Source organism: Taeniopygia guttata, chromosome 1A (assembly GCF_048771995.1).
Source record: "Taeniopygia guttata chromosome 1A, bTaeGut7.mat, whole genome shotgun sequence".
Lineage (NCBI taxonomy): Eukaryota > Metazoa > Chordata > Aves > Passeriformes > Estrildidae > Taeniopygia > Taeniopygia guttata.
Genome location: NC_133025.1, coordinates 45320094 through 45344076, shown reverse-complemented (window position 1 = coordinate 45344076; position 23983 = coordinate 45320094). Strand labels below are relative to the sequence as shown.

Sequence of the window (23983 nt, the reverse complement as noted above, 5' to 3'; positions counted from 1 at the left end):
AATTTGTGCACATTTCAACTCAATAGCAAATTAAAAGAGATATCATCAAGTTGATGGAATAGCAGTGGCCTATTTTATCTTATAAATTTGTTTTTTCATGGAATTTATATATAGCACTGAGCATTGTTGGTTGTTCTACCAGCAGATATTTTAGTCAGGATAAAATAGTCTTAAAATATTTAAGATTTTTTTTAAGAGAATAATAAATCAGTTCATGGCATAGTTGTGTTTTGTTTCTTTACACAAGAATGTACCAAGCAGCATTAAAAAGTCATTTTGAGGGGAGTAAAGATTTTTTTGTTTGCAGTATTTTATCACCCTTTTATGTTTACAAGGTATTCTCTCATTTCAGAGCAATGTAGCCAGGGTGAAGCATCCACTGAAAGTGAGCTTCCTGAAGGACACCCTGCTGAGCAGTTTGCAGGTTTGCTTCATGGATCATCACCTGCATGTGACCCACCTGAAAATCCACTCCAGCTGTACAGCAAAGTAAACCTGTGCAGTGGGCCACTGGAGAAAAGCATTTTGAGCAAGAGCGCAGCACAGCAGATACAGCTACGGAAAGAGAGCAGCTCTGATCCTCCTGTTAAGAAAAAAAAACCACCAATTGTAAACAGAACCATATTTCATACTAAGAATAAACCAGCAGAAAATCATACCCTGGTTGGTGCGCCAAGGATCAGTGAACAATGGGTTATTACAACTGGGGGATTTGTGGAGCGAGCATGCACACTGGGCAGAATACGATCGTTACCAAAGACCTTGCTGGAAATGCATTTGTGCAAAAATGTTTCAAAATCTGATTCTAATCTTATTACCCATCCACCAAATGATAAAAAAGCGAGAAGTAATTGGAGTGAACCCACACCAAAGCCACAGTGCTCCAAAGGGAATTCGGAGAGAACGCCTTCCTTCACATCAGAGTGGGAAGAAGTAAGTTTTTTTCATTTTTTAAGTACTGTGGTCTTGTGAAGACACTGTTATTGTTTTCAGTTTCAGAGACAAAAAGTGAATATTCCACACTGCAAACCTCAGAGTGAATGTCACAGTGTACTGCATGGGAGTTCAACAGCTGGCACAAAATGCAAAGCATTTCTGTTCACACGCTGCCCACTTAATAAAGTCTATTGTTTCCTTAGTGAATGAAGTTAACCAGAAGTAATTCTGCAATTTTTTGTGGCACTAAAATTATTGTCTACTAAAGCTCTCACCACTTACAATAATAATGTTGGTAAAATCCTTAGTAACGCTGCCTATTGTTTGCATATTTGCTAATTATTTCCACCATGGCAGTGCACATCAGCAAGAGCCAGGAAAAAATGGCAGCAAAAGAGAGTTGATTGGGCATTCTAGAAACGCTCCTTATGTATCATATCCTCTAAATGCTTGGCACATACCTGGCTGCTGTGTGAAGTGGGAATACTCTTATAGCTGAAATGAATTCAGGACTACTAAAGAAATTTCCACACTGAATTTGTAGTGCACATGCTTGCTCATATGAAAGACTTTATTTTAGGTTTAGAATTCAATTTAAATTAATTTTTAGACACTTTATGTTTAACTTTTCTTTCCTGTACTGAATTTCAAGAATGTAAATGGTTCTTCATAGACACAGAAGTGCCCATTCCATTGAGGTAAATTAAGAGTGTGAAATGTTTAGATATTTACTGCTTCTACAGAGAAGGGAGCATTTCTCTTTAAAACTACCTAAGAGGGGAAATTCATCTATCTCCAGGGTGCTACTGTGTTCAGAAAGAACCCCGAGTTTGATTATGCGGTTGGTTTTTTCTCTAGGAAAATGTTTCAAGCTAGCCTAAATGTCTGCTTTGATAGGGCATTTTAAAGCACTTTTGTGAGAGAAATATTCTGTCAGAGAAGATGTACTAGGGATATCAGATTTTGATCTTTACAACTGGGATATGTTATTATAAAATCCTGATTAGAATCAGGTCCAGGTTTGCCTTTCTACATGGTCATCAAGGTTTGATCTTAAAAGTAAAAAAACTGCCATAATATATGTATGCATTTATGTATAAAGTATGAATGCTCAGTCTGAAGATTCTGTCATAATTTCCAGACTCTCCTGTCACCAGTGACTTATACATACTTTTCCTACAAGCCCTAATATTAAGCTTAGTAAAGCATGTTTCTCTTTGTCTACCTTCTTAGTCCACAGCAACCTTTTGATTCACTTTTTGGTTTGTCCTGTTTTTACAGAAAATAAAATAGATAGAGTGGTTTTGACCTACTAAGTTCAATGTGTTTTAGAAACATGTGAGTAAGTTTTGGGATCAGTGCAGTGTTGTTTCACAGAGAATGTTGTTCGTGGTATGTGGGGACATAAATATGTGTCATACCTATTTAGTGCCCTTGGGGCAGATGGAAAGAAAAAGGGGCTAGGAAATTCTCTGGAAATATTAATTGAACAATTGATCTAATTGTGTGTATTTTAAATACTTTGGAACATACAAGATAATTTTTTTATTCATTGATATTACTGCTTAAATAAACTACTAGTGGTCATACCTAGATGAGCAGAGCCATCAGTATGTAAGGAATTCTACCATGGAAAAAGAAATACTAGTCCCAAGCCTTAGTTTTTGCTAACATACAAAATTGCAAATCAAATTGCAATCTCCAAATCGAAGTGGAGAAATTAGTTGTCTACTTCTGATTTATGCACTTTTACAACTTTGGTTTTTTCCTAATGAGGGTAATAATGCCATATATCTATGCATGAAAAACTAAAATAAAATACTGAAGACTGGATCCTTCAATTGTTTCACTGTTCTCTCTTTTGTAGATTGATAAAATCATGAGTTCAATCGATGCTGGAATTAATACTGGACTGGGGGAGATGAAAAATCACGCTACAAGTAAGGAAAACCAACTATTGTTTAATTTTGATGTAATTGTCCATAGGGAAACTGTGGATAAAACATTGCTAAGTAACCCACTGTGTTGAAGTCATTTGTAGATATTTGAATTACCATGAACAGAATCTATGTTGTTTACTGTTAGAGATGCATTAGGCCCAGTGTCCTGGAGCTGTTGCTTTAAATAGCATATTGGAGTCATTAATGTTGTTTTGAAATCTTACCAGAAAAATACTCCATTAATGTCTTTGCATTGAAGCCTTTCTTCTAGGGTGGTATTTTACAATCTTTTTCAGATGAGGTTTTGTTTGGAATGATGGAACTCTGAGTATATATAATACATTAACTGCTGACACTTTTTAAAGTATGTTGTTATATAATGCTGCTTCGAAGAAATATTTGGCACAGGGCTGAAAATGTTGCTGACATACAGTGACTGGTGTTAGCAATGATGGAAAAATTTGAAAACCTCTGCTACTAAGTCATGCTTAGCCTGTTGGGTCTGTCAGCATAAACCTGTGCAACTGTGCTGATAAGAATTTTTAAAGCATTTTATTATGTCTTCTCCCCAACTCATGGAGAGAAAACTGACTCGCATGTCTGAATAATTTAGTCCTGAGGCAAAGCTGTGTTACTCAGCTGTACTGGTACATCCCTGCTAAAAATTACATTGCGTATATTTATAGGGCAGGATGTTATGTACCTTATTGCTTAAAATTTGGAGTAGGATACATTTGAACAACTGTCCATTTCATGGAGCATTACATCTATACATAATGAAACTGTGTCTTATCAATTAAATATAATTGACACAGTTATTTTAACAGTAGCTTGCAGTGAAAAGGGAATCTAGGATAAAGAGAAAATAACTGATTTGAATACAAATATAATTGCAGATAAAACAAGCAGACTCAGCTTATTTTTTTCTAAAAGGAGTAAGGGGCAATATCATGAGAAGTGCTAGGCATGTTGTTCTGGCAGTCTGTTCTTTCTGCAACTTGCAGTGTTGGAAAAAACTGTTCACAGATAAACTCCACGTTAGGAGGTAGTGAATAATTTCTGAAGATATTATAAATAATTCAGGATTTTCTGTGTCTTGTATTTTATCATGGTAGTTGTACTGGGTCTGCTGGAGATGGAGTTATCTTCCCCACAGCAGCCTTCACAGTTCTTTGCAGGAGTAGCTAGAAAGGTGTTCACCTGTCAAACACTCTGGTGCTCGTCAGCAACAAGGCTGCCTCTCCTACATTCCCCCCTTGCCAGGGGGGAGAGGGAGGGCAAGACCTTGGGAGGGGACGTACCCAGGACAGCTGGCTCAATCTGCAAAGGAATACTCCATACCATACAAGCCTGTTCAGCAATAAAAGCTAAGAAAAAGGAGAGGGAGGCTGGACATCACCAGCAATAGGAAGTAGAGAATAAATATTTTGTTTTCCTTTGGTTTTGCATAGACCTTTTCTTTTGCTGTATTAGACTGCCTTTATCTTGACCCAAGGGGTTTTTTTCCTGTCCTGTTCTGTCCCATGCCCTGTCTTGCTCAGGGCAGTGAGGGGCACTGGCATGCTGGGCACCTGTCATGCAGCCAGGGTCAGCTTCCCGCAGCAGCACACAGGCACCAAAGGCAAAATCAGGTGTAGGGTAAGAAATTACAGAGCAAGTAAAAGCCATGAAATGGAGACAATAGCAACAATAGAATATGTTTGAAAATTTCCATATTTTAGTGATGCGTACATACTACTCTCTTTGCTCCCATGATTGACCGCTGCTTTTCATTTTCTACATTTTTAAGATCAGAAAATACCTCACAACTCTTGTCATCAGCTATTTTGCACTTCTACTGCATACCTTATTTTTCTTGACATGGAAATACAGCATATATGGCATTTAGTGTTTCTACCCTTGCAGATAGCAGACCTACTCTTTGCTTCTTTTCCCAGAGTGGGCATTGAGTCCTTACTTACTTTCTATTCAGTGTGCAGCTTTTGGAACACCAACATTTTTTTTCTTTCCTGTCAACTCCTTAATGTTCTTTAGCTAGTTTAAGATGATAACTTGATTTTGCTCTTAATTAAGACATCAAGCTATGATCAGTCAAAATACAGCTATCTTTCCTTAAATTTTATCAGTTTTGCTTTACATGCAGTTTCCAATAAATATGTTTTTCTACTATAGACCTGAATATATGCAGCTTCACATGTGCATCTTCCACTTTTCATTTCTTTTGGCCATTTCCAGATTCAATCAAACACAATTTAGGCAGCAAAGCAATGGGAACTATTATTGAATCAAATGCATTGCATGCATCAAACATGTTAGACTTCAAATGTATTATTTTTTATTGTCTAAGTAATAACCAAGTAATAGGTTATCTAGGAGGAAATAAGTAATTCTTCTCACTGCTAGCAGGCTTCTCCTTAAACATAGCACAACCAAAGGTAAAGATCTGACCCATGCTTAGGAATAAAAATTAAGTAGTATGGTATCAGATAATATAATTTTGTGATACTTCATCAATTTATGTGTAATGATGAGGGATTTTAGCTTTTACTTGAATATATGTGGAAAAAGCTTATCCAGTAAAGCTTAAAAATAATATTTTTGATGTTCTGAGTGTGTAAGTCAAAGAAACTTCTACTGTGGAACTGCAAGCATCTAGACTATTGAGCACTGTATTATGGCAACTTCACTTGTCTAATAACTTTCTAGCAAGTAGCAGAATTCCTGGTAACACCGAAGAGTAAATGTAGCTTCCTGTGGGATCCTTCACTTTGGTGTTTGCTTAGTCCTGTACTTCATATTATACTTCAGTGTTTCCATGAACTGCTAATGAAAACAAAAATGTGTAAAATTCAAGCACAAATACTCTATCATGAACATAAAGAGCTTTCTGTAGTACATAGTATATCTTTCTCAGTGAAAAATATTTGAGTGGAAATATGTCATATGCTCATAATTAAATAGCTATATTTAAAATTAGACAGTGATGACATCTTGTGATGAAATTCTTGAATGGACTTGCCAGAACTTTGGCCTATATTTTTCTGCTGGTGGTGTCTGGAAAGACTTCTCTTAAATCTCCAGAGAAATGTCTTAAGAAGCAATTAGAGGAGCAGTAAAAGGAGAGATTCAAAAAAAGGAGTTCTAGTGTAGCATCTAAATAGATTATTATTAGGAAGGTTATAACTTTGGTTACATCCAGCAGCATCTGCAAGACTTTTGAATAGTTGCCAGAATAAGAAAGAAATAACAGTTGGGATATAACTGACCTTAGCTTGAGTCATAATAGAATACATCACTGGTTCAAACCCCTTTGAGTCTATTTTGTAATGATTCTTTGACTACCGTGATGATTTAGAAGGAGCCTATTTACAAAGTAAAGTAAAAAGAAGAAACACTAACCTTTCATATTTTCTTTGTCTAATTATAAACAATTTTTTTCCAACAAGTCTTTCAAGATATACACAACTACACCTGTGTTAGTTGGAGCTTAGTAGCTGTAGGCAGGTGTGTGACTCAGGGTTTACTTATATTTGCAAATCACTTGGAAGGCAATAATCAAAAAATAATCTGCTTCAAAAAAAACCCCAAACTAAAATGGGTAATGGATATCATATCATCATCGTGATTAAAGCTAGAATTGTGTCAAATCAGAGCAGTTAAAATAATGAGTAAGAAAATAATTGTTGAAAGTCGTTCCACATCAAAATAGTCAACAATCATTTTAGTTTTTTTTGAGAGAGTCACTTCTGTGAAATATGTTCTAGCACATGGAGGGTGATTTACGGTTTTATATTTCTACTGATCATAAATTCTATTTTGGATGCTGTTCATAAATGCACTAAACAGTTGCTGTGTGTATACAAGTCAGGATATTTTTGGTCACCTGCATTGAGCACATCTGAGCCATTAATGCTGAGTTAGATAAGCGTGCACCTTTTTGTTATTGGTCATCATGTCTAAATGTCTGAAGCATTCAAAATGGCACTGGTGCCTTTGAGGAGAATGTGCCTATCCTTGAGTGCTCTCATTGTTCCACCTAGAGGCAGAAAGGGTAGAGTTTACTGAATTATCTTAATTTTCTTGATCTAAAATTTTAGTTTGAAATATACTGTCAAGCCTTTTTCTTACAGCTGAAATAAACAAAATTCTTATTGCATTTAGGAAAATTGTCTTTTGAAGGGTTTTGTGTTGCTCTTTTGTGAGAGCAGTGCCTTTTCCTGTGCTTGGAGATAATCCTAGCACCACTTGCAGTATCTATGCCTTAATATCAATATCAAAGCTACAAACCTTGCTCAGTGACGCAGCCTGAGTTCTTGCCTTTCAAAGATTAATGCTGCTTTTTACTGGAAGAGGTATATGAACCAGAATCACACCACATGAAAAAAATAGACATTCAAGGAAGCTAGCAAATCTTGCAGAATATTTACTTTAGCAGTATGTATCCTCATGTGTGCAGCTTCAGAGAGACTCATGAGTTGGATCTTTTAGGGCTGCTTTGAAACTAGAAGGACTCTGGAACACTGAAGGCTATGCCTGAGTTGACTGCACTAGCTGTATCTCATTTGAAAGCAGGACTCCACTGCACTGTACTGTATTCAGAATAAACCTACAATTCCACTTTATGTCATGTTTTTTGTACAAACAAGACCTTATTGGTTCTTGATGTGCCCACTGTATGTTTGTGTTTCAGTGTCATGTACTCCAAACTTAATGCCAGGGACTAACAGTAAATCACAGAGCGGTGAATTAAAATACATTTTGTAGTGTTCTTTCTCAAATCTTCCATTTCAGGATAAAAGTTGTAGACAGCCATCATGCAGAAGTAATTTTTTTGTTTATTTACATTCTCTACTCATACAAAAAAAGGCTATTACTGATGATTTCTCCTTGGAAGTATCGGGAAAATGTTAAGGAATTTTACTTTCCAGATTTGTGAAGGAAATTACTTTGAGCATAAAGATGGGGAAAATAAAGTAGATGTAACTTCACCTGCTTAGGAAAAAATGGAATCAGGTGGAGCCACATCCAGAAAAGCTGACAGGGAAGAACAAGGTTTCATGTTGCACCCTGTACAGCTGTAAGACAATTGAAACTGGGCAAAACCCTTGACTGCCTGAAGTTTCCTTCATGCTTGGTTTCCTCTCTGTCTTCCTATTCCACTGCCACTGCTCAGACATGAAGCCTTCATCATCTCTAGTGTGGTTCTGCCTATAAAAGCTAATATATTAACTGAAAAGTCAGACTTTCTTTTAACAAATGAAGCCTTGTTAGACTGACCCTTTTTTGTTTGTTACCATATGGTTGCAGTTTTGGCAAAGTGGTTTTCCTCCAAAGCTGTTAATATCCTCCCTCCTCCAACAGCTGAAAACAGATAAAATGTAAGTACTTAAGGCAGAATTTTAATTGGGTATGTGTAGGCATGTTGGCATAAGGCAGATTTCACAGTGGTACATTATAGACTTAAAACTATATATTTTTTTTGTAATTTAGACCCTGTTTTGCAGCATTTACCTTCTCCTTTTAAAATCTCCATTTGGTTAAAGTAAGATCTTTGATAAAGTGGACTTAATAGAATTTAATAAAATGAAGGATACCTCTTAAGCTTACAGTTTGGAACACATACTTTTGCAATAGCCAACCACAACAACCAGACAATAAAATAAGGATAGCAAATAAAAAATAAGGATAACATCTTCTCTCCCGGCTTCCCTTAGAAGCTGGTATGCTGTGCAAAAAGACCAGAATACCTGTGGTAGCATAGATGGCAAAAAAGTAAAAGACAGAAGGAACCTGACTCTGTAGCTGAGGAGACGAGGCAGCTCCAGCAGCTGGTGTCTGCTCACAGCGCTGTTTGATGCTTCCTCAATAGGAAACGCACATGCAGTCTGAAATTACTAAGCTGCGGGTCTTTGAACTCTTTAGCAACAATTATAGGACTGCACATTAGGAAACAGACACACATTTGTGTTTGGTTCTGCCCTTCCTTGTATTCTATCAACAACTGGAATGTGAATGTGGAATTTTAATTTGCAATGGCAGAACAGCTGGGGGGAATTTGAATAACCCAAGTCAATATGTGATGTTATGGAAGGCAGAAGTGACTTTTCTTTTAGGTAAGATGGATTTTGGTCAGTCCCACTCTCGTATGGAGCCCGTCACACTCAGTACCCAAAAGCAAGGACGTGTGCATGTGTGCGTGACCAAGTTGCTTGTCCATGGTCACTTCTGTGTGTTTGGGTAGGCTGACTGTTGCATTCTTAATGTATCTGTTGGATTCCTTTTGATTAGGACAAGCAAAACTTTTTTTCATCGACCTTTAGGAATCAACCTTTGCTGTGGTATGGTCCTTTTGAGCCAAAATTTTCTTCAGTGGCACTCATTGTTTTTACTTATTTTTCTTAGATATTGTAGGCCATCCTTTCAGAATAACAAAAAGACTAGTAACACATGCAATGTGCCATAATGTTGTTGCTGTAGTGCAGGGTGTTCTGCTGATAAATTGTCTGAGCTGTTGTTTTATCAGAGCACACTCCTCTTGACAGGAACATATTCCCTAGTGTTTTACCACTGCCAGCAGTGTCCTTGATTATCAACACAGACCATGCCTTTAACTCTTTGATGCACCGCGTCTTCTGGTGTTTTCACATATGCATTTGTGCCCCTGCATTATTCATATCAATCTTTCTATTTCTGTTAATAATATCTTAATTTCAAATTATTTCAATTGCAATTTAAGTGTATGCAATCATCTAGATTATAAAATAGTGGAGAACAGAAAGCAAATAGCTATAAAATATTAGGAAGAAATATTTTTAGCATTTATTTACTGAGAACATGATAGTCCTAATGTATTGCATGTCACTGAACTTACCTAAAGATCATATAAATTCTACAGAAGTTATCACATATAATTGGGGTAATATTTTTTTTTTACTTCTACCTCATAAAAACCTAAACAAGAGATAAAAATGTATCTGTTTTAATGATTCATTGAATCCCAAAACAAACCTTACAGAAACTGGGCAAACTGAAAGATAATTGTAGAGCTTTTAGCTATGTTTCATAACAAATGCAATGGGAGTTGGATGCAAAAGCTGCAGGCATTTCTTTTATTTTTTTATACTCAAGTATTCCTATTATATTAGCAATTTTACCTTGTAGTGTCTTAAATGTAATATTCAACTCTATATTCTTCATACACCAATATTTTTTGAAACAGCTTACTACAATGGAAGACTCAGGCTTAGCAGAAAATAAAGTAAAAATGTAAGCTGTTAGACCATATTTACCAAAGTGGTCTTTACCTCTGATACATTTTCTTCTTATATTTCTGCTTTCTCTGTAAGTGCCAATCAACATTTACCTTTTTTATCAGTCCATGCTTTTTGTGTTCATTGTTAGGCTTGGATAAATGATTTCTGTCATATGTCTTCTAGAAGGAATACAGAATATTAATAGCAAAACAAAGAAACTTAGGAAAAAGGAACTATAATGTCATAAATATTGACATCCATCAGAGAGTAAATGTATAGCTTAATTCTTGTCAATTTTGGTGTAGTCTACTACTGGCTGTCAGACCTGGTCTGCAACAGAACTGCTTGAGCAGAGGAGTCTTCTACAAACTCTCTTTTATCTGGAGGATTGACATGTAATTTTGACTGACTTAATATGGTGAGACTTTTCAGCGGTATTTTCCCACATCAGATGTAACGTGCTGTTGAAACAGCATAGGAAATTAAAGCCCTATTTCAATACTGAAATTTTCTCCTTTTAAAAATATAAAAATTAAAACCATCAGCAGGCTGGTCTGCTGTGCCATTATTTCTGAGTAACAGAACCTTTTTTTTTCCCCTCACAGAATACAAACAATGTATCCTTCTTTGGAAAATTTTGTTGGATCTAAAGGGTTTATTTTTATTTTCTAGAAATACTTATTCTCAGAAAGAGGAGTAATGCATACTGAATCTCTACCATCTCTTCTTTTTTTTTTCTTCTTAAACTAATAGCTGATCCATCCATTCTGTTGTTAAATATGGTTAAAAAATAAGTTTTTGTTACCACAGATATGAACAATTTATGTGTAGTTTGAATGCTATTCAAATCTATGGAAATTCAAATTGTGTGCTTACCACTGTTATTAAAGCCTTGTTCCAGTATTTTTAAAATATTCTCAAATTATATAATTTCCTTATAGAAGAAGTGAGAGATATTGAATTAGAAAGAAGATATGTATGTTAATATGTCATGATTTAGAGCTATATTATATACAATTCTACTGTTTGTTTTGAGATAGAGTGCAGAATGGTATGAATACATAGAATGCAAAACTCAGAAAATCAGATTTTCTGTGACTTCCAAGGGCATGAAGCTCAGAAATACTAGAAATACTGACAAATAATAGCAAAATGGAGAGTTCAGTAGTATGATATTTAAGCATGTTTGGGGAAAGTGCTTAGAAAACCTGTCTATGTTTCTCTACAGAAAATCAAAAGTTAAGTGAATAAAAGTTATTCTCACTTTAAAAGTTTGGATATACCTGCCTATGGCCCTAGCCTTACTAAATTGCACTGATAAAAACAAACCATGTTAGATCTCAAATTAGTTGGTTGTGAAAGTTGCTTAAAAAGTAGTATTGCTCACATTACCTCCTGGGTTCTATTGGTAGTAAATGGGTTTGTAACACTTAAGTGGATTTAAAAATATTTCTGAGGATGATGTTAATGCTGCGCTCTGCTCTTCCTGGTCAGTTCTCTCCTCTGTCAGACCAGTCCCTGGAGTCACTGAGCTGTATAGAATGTATCTTTTTCCACCATGGGGTTGAAGATATGTCTAAGCTTTGCCCATCTAGATAAGAGATAAAAGGAAAGAAGATCATGGATTAAAGAAGTTGAAAAAAAAAAAAAAATTTAAAAGTTATTTCAAGTAAGACTGAGGTCTTGCCTCTTTCTCCACTGAACCACAATGGTATGGGGGGAGTTTCCACAAAAAAAAGTTTGGCTGGATTTCACAAAGATATGCCAGAGTGCTTGTTGGTGTGCCTAAAAAGTGACAAGCCAATGATGCCCTCATTCTATAATGCTCTAATAATCATCCTCCTGTCATTCCAGAGGTTAAGAGTTTTGAGTTTTTTTCAAGCCATGATAAATGATGTGTAAAGAATTATCATATTACTTGAAAGTTTTAGAAATCACATGTTTAGGTTCAGCTTTTTTCTTGCTGTTTAATCTGAACCTTGCAACTATCTATCCACTTACACACATGTAAGTTAATATTTTATTCAATTTGTTTGATCAAATTGAACAGTGTTTATTTCTAAAGCAGCATCAAATTCAATACCAGGTTGAAAAAAACAGATGCAGAATAGGAATCAACACATCAATGGAATTAAAAATATCTGATGAAAAATGAGGCTTTCGCAGCCTGTGGTCAGAAAATACTTTAAAAGCAGCAGAATATTCCTAACTTCTAAAATAGGTTTTACAAATTTGACTTTAATAATCAGTTTGTTATTTTCATATGTAATTGTGAATGGCAAATCTCTAAAATTTTCTTCATTATCTCTGGTGGTGTTTTGTATGAAATGCTAGGAGTGTTACTCTCAAAAATATGTTAGGGTTGGAGATGTTGTGGCAAGTGAATCTATGATGAAGTTTATCTTTCATAAATAATATAGGGATCTAAGTCTACTAAAACTGTATTAATACTGGTTTCTTGAAAGTTCAGCTGATTCACTCATATTTTCTTCTAGTAGTCCTTGGATTTAAATAGATATGAATCTTTGGATTAATATTTCTAGTAATCACATTTAGAGAAATCACAAGAACATCACATGCTAGTTGAAAATCTTTGGCTTATTATAGAATTTACAACACACCAAATTGTTTCTAGTTTTCATTCCACCTACAGAAAATGATGTAATTCAGAATATTGAACTTATTAAAGTGAATTCATTTACTTTCTAACCCAGACTGTTAACCTGAGTTCATTATTATAATGCTAGGATCAGTATTTTTGTGTTCCATTTCCCTGTATTCAGGAAGGTACTGCATTGGAATGTCTTCACGTCCCTCAAAAATTATTTGTGATATACTACTCACCAGCCCTACAATGTAACTCATGATACCAGGAATTCTACAAAACTGTTTTTCTACTTTTATCCATTACTGCTCTTTAGTTTAGGTTATTGCATTATTACAATTCTGAAAATGGCTGAGGTTAAATTATTGATTGATACTATGAATTAAATGCTAAAAATAGCATTTAGTCTAAAGTTGTTCTGGAAGCTACTTCTAAAGTGTAGCTATTTTTCATCGACAGTAAATACTTACAGTTCATGTTTGAGTTTAGATAAATATTTATTTTCTTAAAAACTGCTGTTTGATTTTCTATTTACGGAGTATGATGGCCTATCTCAGTTACTTTGTTCTACTTTTGTTTTCTTCTAGGCTATTCACAGTGTTTCATGGAGCAGAATTCTAAAGAATTTATTATTTTGTCAGTACACAAATCCCTCTATTTGTGTATCAATATGGCATTTATATAGAGCCCAGCCATTCTTCGCAGATTTATGCAAGAAGAAAATCCATGTACTTGAAAATTTTGAAACTAGTAGCAAGAAGTGTGGCTAAACAGCTCTAAACCAGAATGTGAGACTACATGTAGGTGTTGGATTTGCTTGCTGAACCACCTCAAGTTTTGATCTGCTTTGTATTATAGGAAATAATCATTAACCTGCAATAATCTTTTTAAAATATTGGTGGAACTATTCTGATGAGTGCATTTTCAGCTAACTTGTACCTGCAGGACCACTTGAGCTCAAGCTGAGATCCTTTAGCCTTGACAAACGAACTAGGTAAAGAATCATTCCTGGAGTACCTTTTGTGAAACTTACCTGAAGAGTTGGATTTGTATCATTCCAATTTCTAAAACAAAAAGCCATGCAGGATTGAGAACAATGCCATGAGAGGTATTTGCAGTGTTGTAAGTGTCAGCACAGATTCTTGAAACAAGACCCTAGGCCTCAGAGGTGGGAGAGTGAGACTAGAGCCGTTGGCATGAGGGAGCTCACAGACAGGATGAACTGGGTTTATATAAGCTCATCCATATGCAAACAGTCCAGTGAGTTGCCAGAGCTGTGCCAGCATGCCACCCACTCAAGTAATGTCTTTATTATTCATTGAAAGATGCTGCAGTTTTCTTGTGGTGCTGCAGAGCCTGTGTTAGCAGGGGATAAATATTGCAGAAGGTAGTTATAGAGTTTGTGTGTAATAAGGCAAGTTCCTGTTGAGAACCTAACTTTTTGTCAGGAAGCAGAGATGGACAGTTGTTCCCTAAAAAGCAAGGAGGTGTCTGCCCCGGTGGGCAGAGCCAGGTGCTGGTGACACACTCCACTGACCACTGAAGTTAAGTTAGTATTACCTGAAATACCAAATCCAACCTAGTCTTAACTTGAAATAAATTCTTGGGGCTGTTTAGTCTCAGATAAGTTTTTTCATTTTTAAATGAAATTTTTTTTTTTTTTTGCCTGTTTAAAAAGATTTAAAAGGGGAAGTTGGAAATAAAGATTAGAAAAGGAAAAACACTGATGTGAAATAAAATAATAAATTGTAGTAGCTGAAGCTGAAGGATGATGAAGGAAGAAATGACCGTAATTTACAAGAACAAGAAGTGAGATAAACAGGGAGCATAGAAACTGAATTATAAAATGAAGTTAGAAATAGTAGAAAGGAGAAAAGGGAATTTACCTGATCAGCTGTTCAAAGGAGAAGTTCACTCTGAAATCTGGTGCACTGGGGGCAAGGAAGCCCCTGAACCCAGCTAGGCAAAAGCAACCAGAAAAAAAAGTGCCACACTGTCTCAGGTTGAACCTGATTTATAAAATAACCTCAGGATAAATCTTTAGTCTTCCATCATGTATAATTTCATGGTTCAGAATTCCAAAAATATGTGCCAGTACATGCTTCTTATTTCCACAGCTCTTCACAGGACCTTGCGCAGTTACCAAATCTATGAAATCAAGGCTATAGTTTATTTAACAGCTGTATTTAACTTCTTGAGATGTCTCTGTGCAGATAGCTTTTTTTGAGCACTTTCTTCAAATAGTTCTTTGTTACCCATTCTGTGTTACCTAGTTCTGCTTGTTTGCTAGTCCAGTGTTGCTTAGCACAGAGCTGTAAAAAGACTTGCTCAAATTTGAAATTGCATAAATTTGGGTTTATGGTGCCAGGAATTATAGGATAAAGGGTTGAGCTTCCTTAGTATTTTTAGCAAGACTATGTAGTACACATTATATATATATATATATATATATATATATACACTCAGTGTACTAGTTTTTAACAGTAGTCTAAAATTTTTACTGAATTAAGTAAAATATTTTGATTGGTCATGGTGTCATGTAAATTTTCAACGTTTTTTTTTCCTTACTAGACGAAAGCAGTGAAAATGATTACTCATAGGTGGTGAGTGTAGTGTTACTATTATCCTGTAAAACTTCCCAAGACAAGGACAGAAATTGCTCTGAGACAGTAACTCCTTTTTTCAGAAAATATTAATTTCCATTGAAGTCAGAATAAGGATGACTCTTTCTTAGGCCATATTTCATCACCACCAAATTGCCAGAAAAATACATAAAGGACAATTAAGCACAAGGACACTTTCTCTTTCAGGAAGGCATTTAGCTGCAAATTGCTGGAAACTGGGAAAATGCTAGGAAAGAATTGTGGGATGTCCATCTTAATCTTATGCTCTTCTGTAGTCATCAAATAGTAGCCACTGTGATTGAAGCTGATGAATGATGAAGCTAGATGAGCTAGATGAAGCTGTGTTCTGATCCAATGCAATTGATCCTGTGATCTTGCAGTAAAGCATCCATCTGTTCTTAACTAATTCCTTGTGCTTCAGTAGGCTGCATCTTGTGTTTCTGTTCTGTAAGCCAAGGATATACATCTGACTGAAGTTGTGTGTGTTGCAATGCTATATAATGTATATATTTGATTATCTCAATGTCTTTAGAAAATAATTATACCCCAAATTTATTTATTAAAATAGAAAATCAAAATCTGAAAAGACTAACTGTATCTCAAGCAGTCTTGCTGCATGGTAATATATCTTACCAAATACAATAGAGGATAGATAGATAGATAGATAGATAGATAGATAGATAGATAGATAGATAGATAGATAGATAGATAGATAGATCAGATAGATAGCTAGATAGATAGATAGATAGATAGATAGATAGACAGACAGACAGATAGATAGATATTTCTCTGCATTATGGTAATGACATTTTTGAATAGAAATTAGTCCTAGTCCAGTGGCTGTGCTCTAGAAAACAGGTATTTTAATTTTCCAATAAGATCTCCTCCTCATTGACTGAACAGCATGCGTTCTGAAGGAGGCTAAATTAAAGTTGTCAAAGCAATCAACTGAACATGAAGAATATTCTAACTTTGAAGTGTCTGTGATAAATGTATGTTTCATGATACGGTGGAGTGCTTTGACTGAGCTCTTCCTGGGTAAATAATACATCAACAGTGAGAAATACAAACTTGTAGAAGGGCCAGTGAGTTTCACAAAGTACAGGTCACTGTTGACAAATCATCTGTCAAGTAAAATGAATTTTCCTTGTTGACTTTGAGGTTATAGTTATTAAAGATACAGTGCCTACACAATGGTAATGTAGAATTATAATCAATATTGGTATAAAAATCAGAAAAGAACTGTAAGGATGATTTTTCCTAGCAACTGAGGGTTTTTCCATTAGCTTGATTAGCTGTGATCTGAGAGCTATTTTTGTGAGTTCTGAGCCACACATAAGCAATGGAATGTAACCTTTAGATCATAGATGCTAGATAGTGTTAGTTAAATTCAAGCTGTCCCTGTTGATTTTGTTTTGTTTCTATATATACCATGAAAAATATCTCAAAAAGCACTTTCAGAGAGATATTCAGCATCACCAAATATTACCATCCACAGTTCCATCATCATCCAAAGAGCCAGGCTGCTGACAGAAGTTATAGATTTTATGCAAGGCATCCATTTTTTTTTCAGAGTTTTATGAAAAAGACCATTTAAAATCTCTGAACCTTTGGAGCTGCCTTATAATATAACTGAAATGCATGAGATAAGCCAGATTCTTGCATACCTTTCTTGGAACCTAGGATAAACTAAGTTAATAATAAACTTTCATTATAGTAGTCTGCTGGATGTTAGGTGTAGTTTTTCTCATACAAAATCCTGTTCCTAGCTATCCTTATCTCTTCTCCAGGATACATGCATTAGGTTAGTTTATTCACTAGAACACCCTGCCATGCTAACTGCTGTCACACAAGTTCCATCACAATGTAGACAGGTGACTTTTTTATCCGCCTGAAATCATAAATATTAAGTGAAAAATTATATTCCATTTAGCTTTATACAAGGTTGAAAGCTTTAATTAAAAAAAAAAAAAAAAAAAAGAGAAGTTTTCAATACTTACCCTAGCATCAGTTTCTTCTCCAGCTTTGCTAAATTTACCTGCCAGCTTACCTAAATTATTCATTCTTTCGTATTTTCTACTCGGAAATTTTTTGGTCACTACTAGTCACTACTAAAATCCTCCACTTTTTGGTTCCTTAGCACCAGAAGTGTTTAGCAATGTTTAACAAGTATTTATGTATCAAAAAAGAATTGTTTAAAATAGTCTGTTCATAATGACTGGGAGAACACCTCCTCTACAAGAAATCAGTGCAGTTTCTTCTTCTCAGTCGAAAACCAAAGAAAAATCAAGAAAAATTCATATTGTTAAGTGTAGAAAAAATAAAATTGAGAGGCCCTTAAATTATTTAGCATTTCAAGCAGATCTGCCTTAGAACATATTGAAATCATATGCCTGCCCTCTGATATCACTGATTCAGTCCATTTCAAACTCCACAATAAACATATTCTGAATCCCATTGGGAACAAGATGTCTTGTAGAAATTATTGTATAGCGTACCAGATGGCATCTTTCTTGCAGACATCACCTCAGTGTGCTTCTTCTGTTGCCTTGGAGAAGAAGAGCCAAGTGCTGCTATCTCTGCAAGAGACTTAAGTGTCAGTTTTCCCGTGTAGGAATGGGTGCATCTTTTTTGATTGTGGTATCACAGAAGGATTATAATGGAATTTATGTTGTTTGAAATCACAGGAAAGCACAGTAGTGTGTTGAGGTGAGGTGAGACCATCTCATAGAACCTACAGGACGTTTTCAATGTCTGCACCAGCTTTAGGCATAGGCAAAGTGTAGGCACTGCCTGCAGCAGCACACTGGTGGGGCTGGCACTGAGTCTAAACTTAAAAAAATCAAGAGATAGCCTTTTAGTCCCAAAGCAGGAGCATCTGCCGCAGGTTCCCATTACCCTGAGGTAAAACACCTGAACTGGCTAAAGATCTAGAGATCTTAAAGAGCTGCAAGTTCCCTAATCCAAACAGTCCTGGCTCTGTTCTGTGCCTGCCTTTGCCTTGCTATAACCCTTGGTGAAAGCAGGAGGGAGGAAGAGCCTTGTAGATAACAGGATATTTTAGCAATCAAACAATAGTCGGGGTGAGGACTAGGCAGCAAGCTGACTGTTTCTCCTCACTTTCTTTCCCCTCGCTGAGCAACCTTATGTTGTGTTGATGGGTTCAGACGTGTAGTTACACTGGCAAAGGACAGAGCTGGAGAGAGTGCACAGTGGGACCAGCAGTGCTATAATCGTCCAGGGCTGGAGCCACGGAGACAGTTAGACACAGTACCAACAGCTATATGAGGAAATGTGTCTGGGGAGCCACTCGGCAACAGAATTTTGCCTACAGTGTTGCTAGGCATTGAGCCAAGCACTCATCACTGGCAGCATAACTTCTATGCTGTTTATAGTAAGGTAAGGAAGAAGCAGTTCGACCATGAAGCTAGTATATCGATTATTGTGCATGCCTTTTTGTGGGCAGCAAATTTTTGGTGTTGGGAAACACAATGCAGAGACATTTATGTTCACTAGGTCTCTTTCTGATACCAATTTTTCTGCTTACAGGGGAAAGGGGAAGACAGAATTAGGAATCCTTTTAAAATAAGTTTATTAATTCTCACTCAACTAAGAAAAAATCAAAAAGGATAGAATTCTCATATTATTTAAGATAACTTTGTTCTCAATTTTCCCTCTGAAGATCTTGCCCAGCCTTTTGAATTTGCCTACTCAGAGAAAGTCCCCTATATCTCAGATCAGCATAGCCTGCCCTTCCTCATGCCTGGGCACTATCCTGAAGGGATTATGATCTGTCTATATAATACAAAGATATTCATTCAGAGTAGGGAAAACTTTTCAAAATAGGAATATGATTTGCAGACCTGTGTGAACAAGTGCATTTCTATCTCCATCAGACCTAGATTTCCTATCAGTTTGACATACCTGCTTTCTCTGAGAAGAAATTAGTCATCCATTCATTTATTTGAAGTACATTTAGCAATGAAAAAACTCCTAAAAGTTTCTTCAGCAACTGCAGATTTACCAGTGCCTGGTGAGTGTTCAGTATTCTTTTTAAAGACATAATGAGCCTTTCACATTTTGTGTAGTAAATTTATCAAGTCAGTAATAATACCTGGAATAACAGAAGATCTTATAAGAGACCTTAAGCAACTTTCCAACTTCATGAAAAATATTCTATGCTCAACTAAAATTATTCTACAAAATTATTATGGGCTTCAGTTTGCATGAGATGTTTCACAAATCCAGGCAGCAATATCAAAGTGCAAGGTCATCCACTTTTATTCCAAGGACTAGTCAGGTTGGAGTTGAAACCCTTAAAATATTGTTAATTCTATATATTTAGAATCTGTTTTGCGACTGCTCAGGGACCTTCTGTGTGGCACTGGAAGAGACATCGTATTATAATGTGTTGGTCAGACTATAGGCTTGGTTTTCAATGAAATAATTATCTACCATAGTACTTATCCCCTTGACAAACATCTATAATTTCTTCATGCCTGGAATTACATTCCTCCTTTGAGATGGTCATTGCTCAAGATTCACAGTGGATAAGAAAAACAAAAAGTAATTAATTTGCTCAATAAATGAAGCACCACTGACAGGATTCCTTCTAGAATTGTACCCTGAATATACCTATTTCCTGCCTTTTTTTTTGCTAAGTTCTTTCATATGGTTATGAAAAACAAAAGTTTAGTAAACCTTCCTTTCAGAACAAAGGAATAAAATATTTCCATCTCGAGAGAAACTGTCTCAAAGATGAAATGTAGAGAGAAAATACATCATGAGGTATTTGGTTTCTTATGCAGAAAATGAATTTTCCGCTCATTTAAAATTTATAATCTTTTTTTTCCGTTGTAGTTGATAAAATTTAAATCCTCTTTAGAAATCATGAAAATCTTATGTCTACTTGCTGTCATTCACATTTTTGTAAGAAAGGATATAAAGTTACAATTTTATTATTTTAATTATTCATTTGAAATGGTGACCTTTTCAATTTGAATTATTATATGTTGGCATGAAGGTTTTCTTGTGTCTTATATTTTACAGTTGAAGAAATCATGCAGATAATCTAATTACTTTGACTAAAATTGTTGTGCCTTTCATGTCTTCTGCTGTATTACACGAGAGAAACTGTGAAATATATTCATTATTGATTCATTAAAGGATTTTGCTATTATATAAGCAGAGATGCAGACCACTACCTACCTTACATTAAAAGGGGAAAGGGGAAAGCATAGTAAACCATGCCATGGGCTGTGCTTTAAGTACTGTGTTTCTTAATGTCTTGTGAAATGTAAAAATCTACAACAAATAGATATGTAAAGCGTAGCTGGTATGAAGATTCTATTCAGATTTAAGTGCTCTAGGTTGCTTTTGAATCTTGCTATTTTCTGCATTTGTTTTGACTGCTCTCATCATTCAAGATTGACGCTTGGATGGGTGTGTAGGAGGAAGCAGCAGCAGCAGGCTTACAGCTTGCAGACAAAAAAAAAATCTGCCTTATCTGATGGCTATTATTGAAAATGCGAGGTGTAGCCTAGGCTGGGTAATGAAGGGGAGCGAGCGAGGGGGAGCAAGAAGCATGGAGCTGCATACTGATGAGTGTAGGAGTACTTGATAAAAAGAATTCTTGCTGCTGGCAGTGCATTGCTCATTGTGGAGTATTCCAACAATCACATATAACGGAGAACAGCTTAGCTGACAGCTTGATATGCCTTTTTTTTTTTTTCCTCTACTGTATGACGTACTGGTCTGTAGTAAAGATTAATAACCAAGAAATGTAGAGCTGTGATCAGATCTTACGTTATATACTGCCCTGAAAACTATGTTTTACTTCTGACTTTTCTGTTTGCTGAAACCATTAATCTGTCAAGCTGGCGGGCTCGTTTGATACCAACTTTTCCAGGAACACGATGTGGCAATGCCACCTCTCAGCCCAGGACTACCGCTATTATCCAGTGGATGGTTATTCGTTGCTTAAACGCCTCCCTCTTCACCCTCCTACAGGACCCCGATGCCCTGTCCAGACAGTGGGACAATGGTTGGAAAATATTGGGCTACCTCAATATGAAAACCACTTGCTGGCTAATGGATTTGACAATGTGCAATTCATGGTAAGAAATCTTCCGTGCATAGCTGTGTATATACACTGTAGCTGCCTTTTTTGTCTGTCTCGTATGTGCTCATAAAGACCTTAGAGCTATTCTGCATTGCACTAAGATCTGTTTAGTGTTTCACTTTCCTATGTGTAGCTGAATTAATATATGAACTGCCTTTCTATAAACTTCCAGATTGTACACATTAGAAAAGAGTCTAGCCTGAAATTCGGTAGAATAAAAATTGACTATTAATTTTCTTTCTCTCCCTTATCAATCCTCCGATTAAAGAGGAAAACTGCACAGCTCTTTTAATCCATTGCAGGATTCTCATAATACAAAAAAGCTGCAAACACCCATTTCTGCAGTGCATCACATTGTTACTTTTATTTCATCATTAACTTGTAATGATAATTAAAGAACATGCAATGCCATCCTTGCTTTGAGAGGTATTTTAACAGCAAAAAATTATTTAATGAAGTGTAGTCTCTCTGCAGGTAATTCTGGATGTCTCAGTTAAATATTTTTGCATCTTAGATAATCAGGCTGAGAGATTCACTTGTTGAAACTTATGCCCTGAGAGAAAAAGTAATGCATTCCTATAATTGTTCCATTTTTATGTTTTAATTCTAGGCATTTATCAGGAATGTTTGAAAGAAATGAAATTTTAGTTATGTCAGGATTTACATTATCACCATGTGGTGTGAAGTAACAGACCTGTCATGCACAAACTTTCCATTGAAATGAATATTGACACTAAAGAGAGAAGCTTACTTGTAAAGCTGTTATATAATCACTTTTCTACCTGCTTCAGTATTCCTCCTACTTGAGCCTCTTCCAAAAACCCCGACTATATTTCTTAAAAAGTATTAGGTCTTAAAAAATATTTAAAAATATCTTTAAAATGTATTTTAAGTATCCATGTATATCTTGGAACAATTCTAACTTTTCATAACTTATATTCTGCCATATAAGAAACGGAAGTGAAATGGCATGAATATTATAACTGTAAAATCATCACATGAGTTGTGTCCTTCTCTTTGTATTATTTTGCCAACATCATTATATGCCTTTGGACTACTGATCAAAAAATTGAGAGACATATCTCTGCCATTTCCACATTACAATAGTGTAGACATTTCTTCCTGTTTTTATATGGCTACCATGTGACCATTTGCTTAGATCAGTAAAAATCACTGTAATTTGTACCTCTAAATATTCTTTAAAACAAAGCTATGCTGTCAGCCCAGCAATAGAGGGAAGAAGAAAAAAAAAAAGCGTATCATGCTGCAGTTTCCCAAAATGTAACCACATATTCTTATATATGTTGTATCATTAGTTACATAAGTAGGTGATCATTTAGTCTTAAAGAGGTTACAAAAGGAAACTGTTCGCAAGAGGCTGTAGGTGGCTTAACAAATGCAGAGGGGTGCACCTACCACAGGTAGATTACAAGCACCAGAGAAGTCAAATAACTGACCTGGAGAGCTTTTCAGTCATACCCTGGCTCTGGAGGGGCCTGAACCATGGTCTCAGGGAATTTATATGACTTTCCTGCATCTCTTATTACTGTACTTATGTAAACATACAAATTACATACAACATTTTGTTATGCAATATGCAAGTCAAACTTCTAATGTATCGAGCAGATTAAGTTTTGCTTGCATACTTCTCTGTTAGCCAGTGTTTTCTGGTAATTTTAAGCCTTTTCTGATCTATTACTGATTAAATACATAATTACTCTTAATATTAGCTGAGGTAGCATGCATTGAATGGAATATTAGACTCCTAAATTTAATAATAAAAGAGCTCTGAAATTGTGTAGTAATAAAAAAAATATATAATTTCAGTAGTTTTATAATTTCCAATTTATTGATTTCACCGTTCATCATGCTTTTGCATATTTCAATTTTTTTCTGTACCAGAAATAGAATATTTCCTGTATTTTATTGGAAATAAACCACTGATTCCTTTTTATAGCACTCCTTTGAATACATCAGCATTATGTAAGAAAAGCCTCTCTTGAAAAATTTAAGTGTGTGTTTTAAAAGCTCTTTTTCATCACAGCTAAATAATAAAGGGAAAATTAAACTTAGAAAGTATATAGGAAAATGAGAGGAGAAACACCTGCTATGCTAAGAGAAAAATTCAGATTATTCCAAACTTAGTATGTTGTATTCTTCCTTAATATGACAGAACATCTTTACCTTTATTACAGTGGTTTACATATTAAACTAAAATTTAAAATCTTATTAACTTAAATGTTTCAGCTGCCTTACATTGAAGAAATCTAATAGTTCAATGCAGTAAAAATCAGTTAAGATGTATTTCTTATTCATTCTCTACTATATTCCTGCTTTTGTTTTTTCTGGAAGCACAGTCTGACCTGCATTTATTCTTTCTGTTGCCTAAGCAACAACCATCACACTCCTATTAAGTATGATTTAGTAGTACAGGTCTTACTAGCTGTTCAGAACAGAAGGGAGGCTATCACAATGTTAAAATTAATGTCCATGAAATAACGTAC

General features: G+C 35.5%; 1 protein-coding gene across 16 annotated transcripts in view; it reads left to right on the top strand.

Moving 5' to 3' along the window:
- The window catches only part of ANKS1B (ankyrin repeat and sterile alpha motif domain containing 1B), a 404826-nt gene that overhangs the window by 195450 nt on the left and 185393 nt on the right, over positions 1 to 23983 (top strand). For 13 of the 16 annotated variants that reach the window (XM_030262159.4, XM_072923255.1, XM_072923243.1 and 10 more), the window contains 3 exons: positions 353 to 933; positions 2804 to 2876; positions 21368 to 21474. In XM_030262159.4, the coding sequence (XP_030118019.4) occupies positions 353 to 933; positions 2804 to 2876; positions 21368 to 21474 (761 nt within the window). Of the gene's footprint in view, positions 1 to 352; positions 934 to 2803; positions 2877 to 20976; positions 21475 to 23983 lie in introns of those variants that run through there. The other 3 variants (XM_032746260.3, XM_072923250.1, XM_072923249.1) reach the window with 2 other exon arrangements.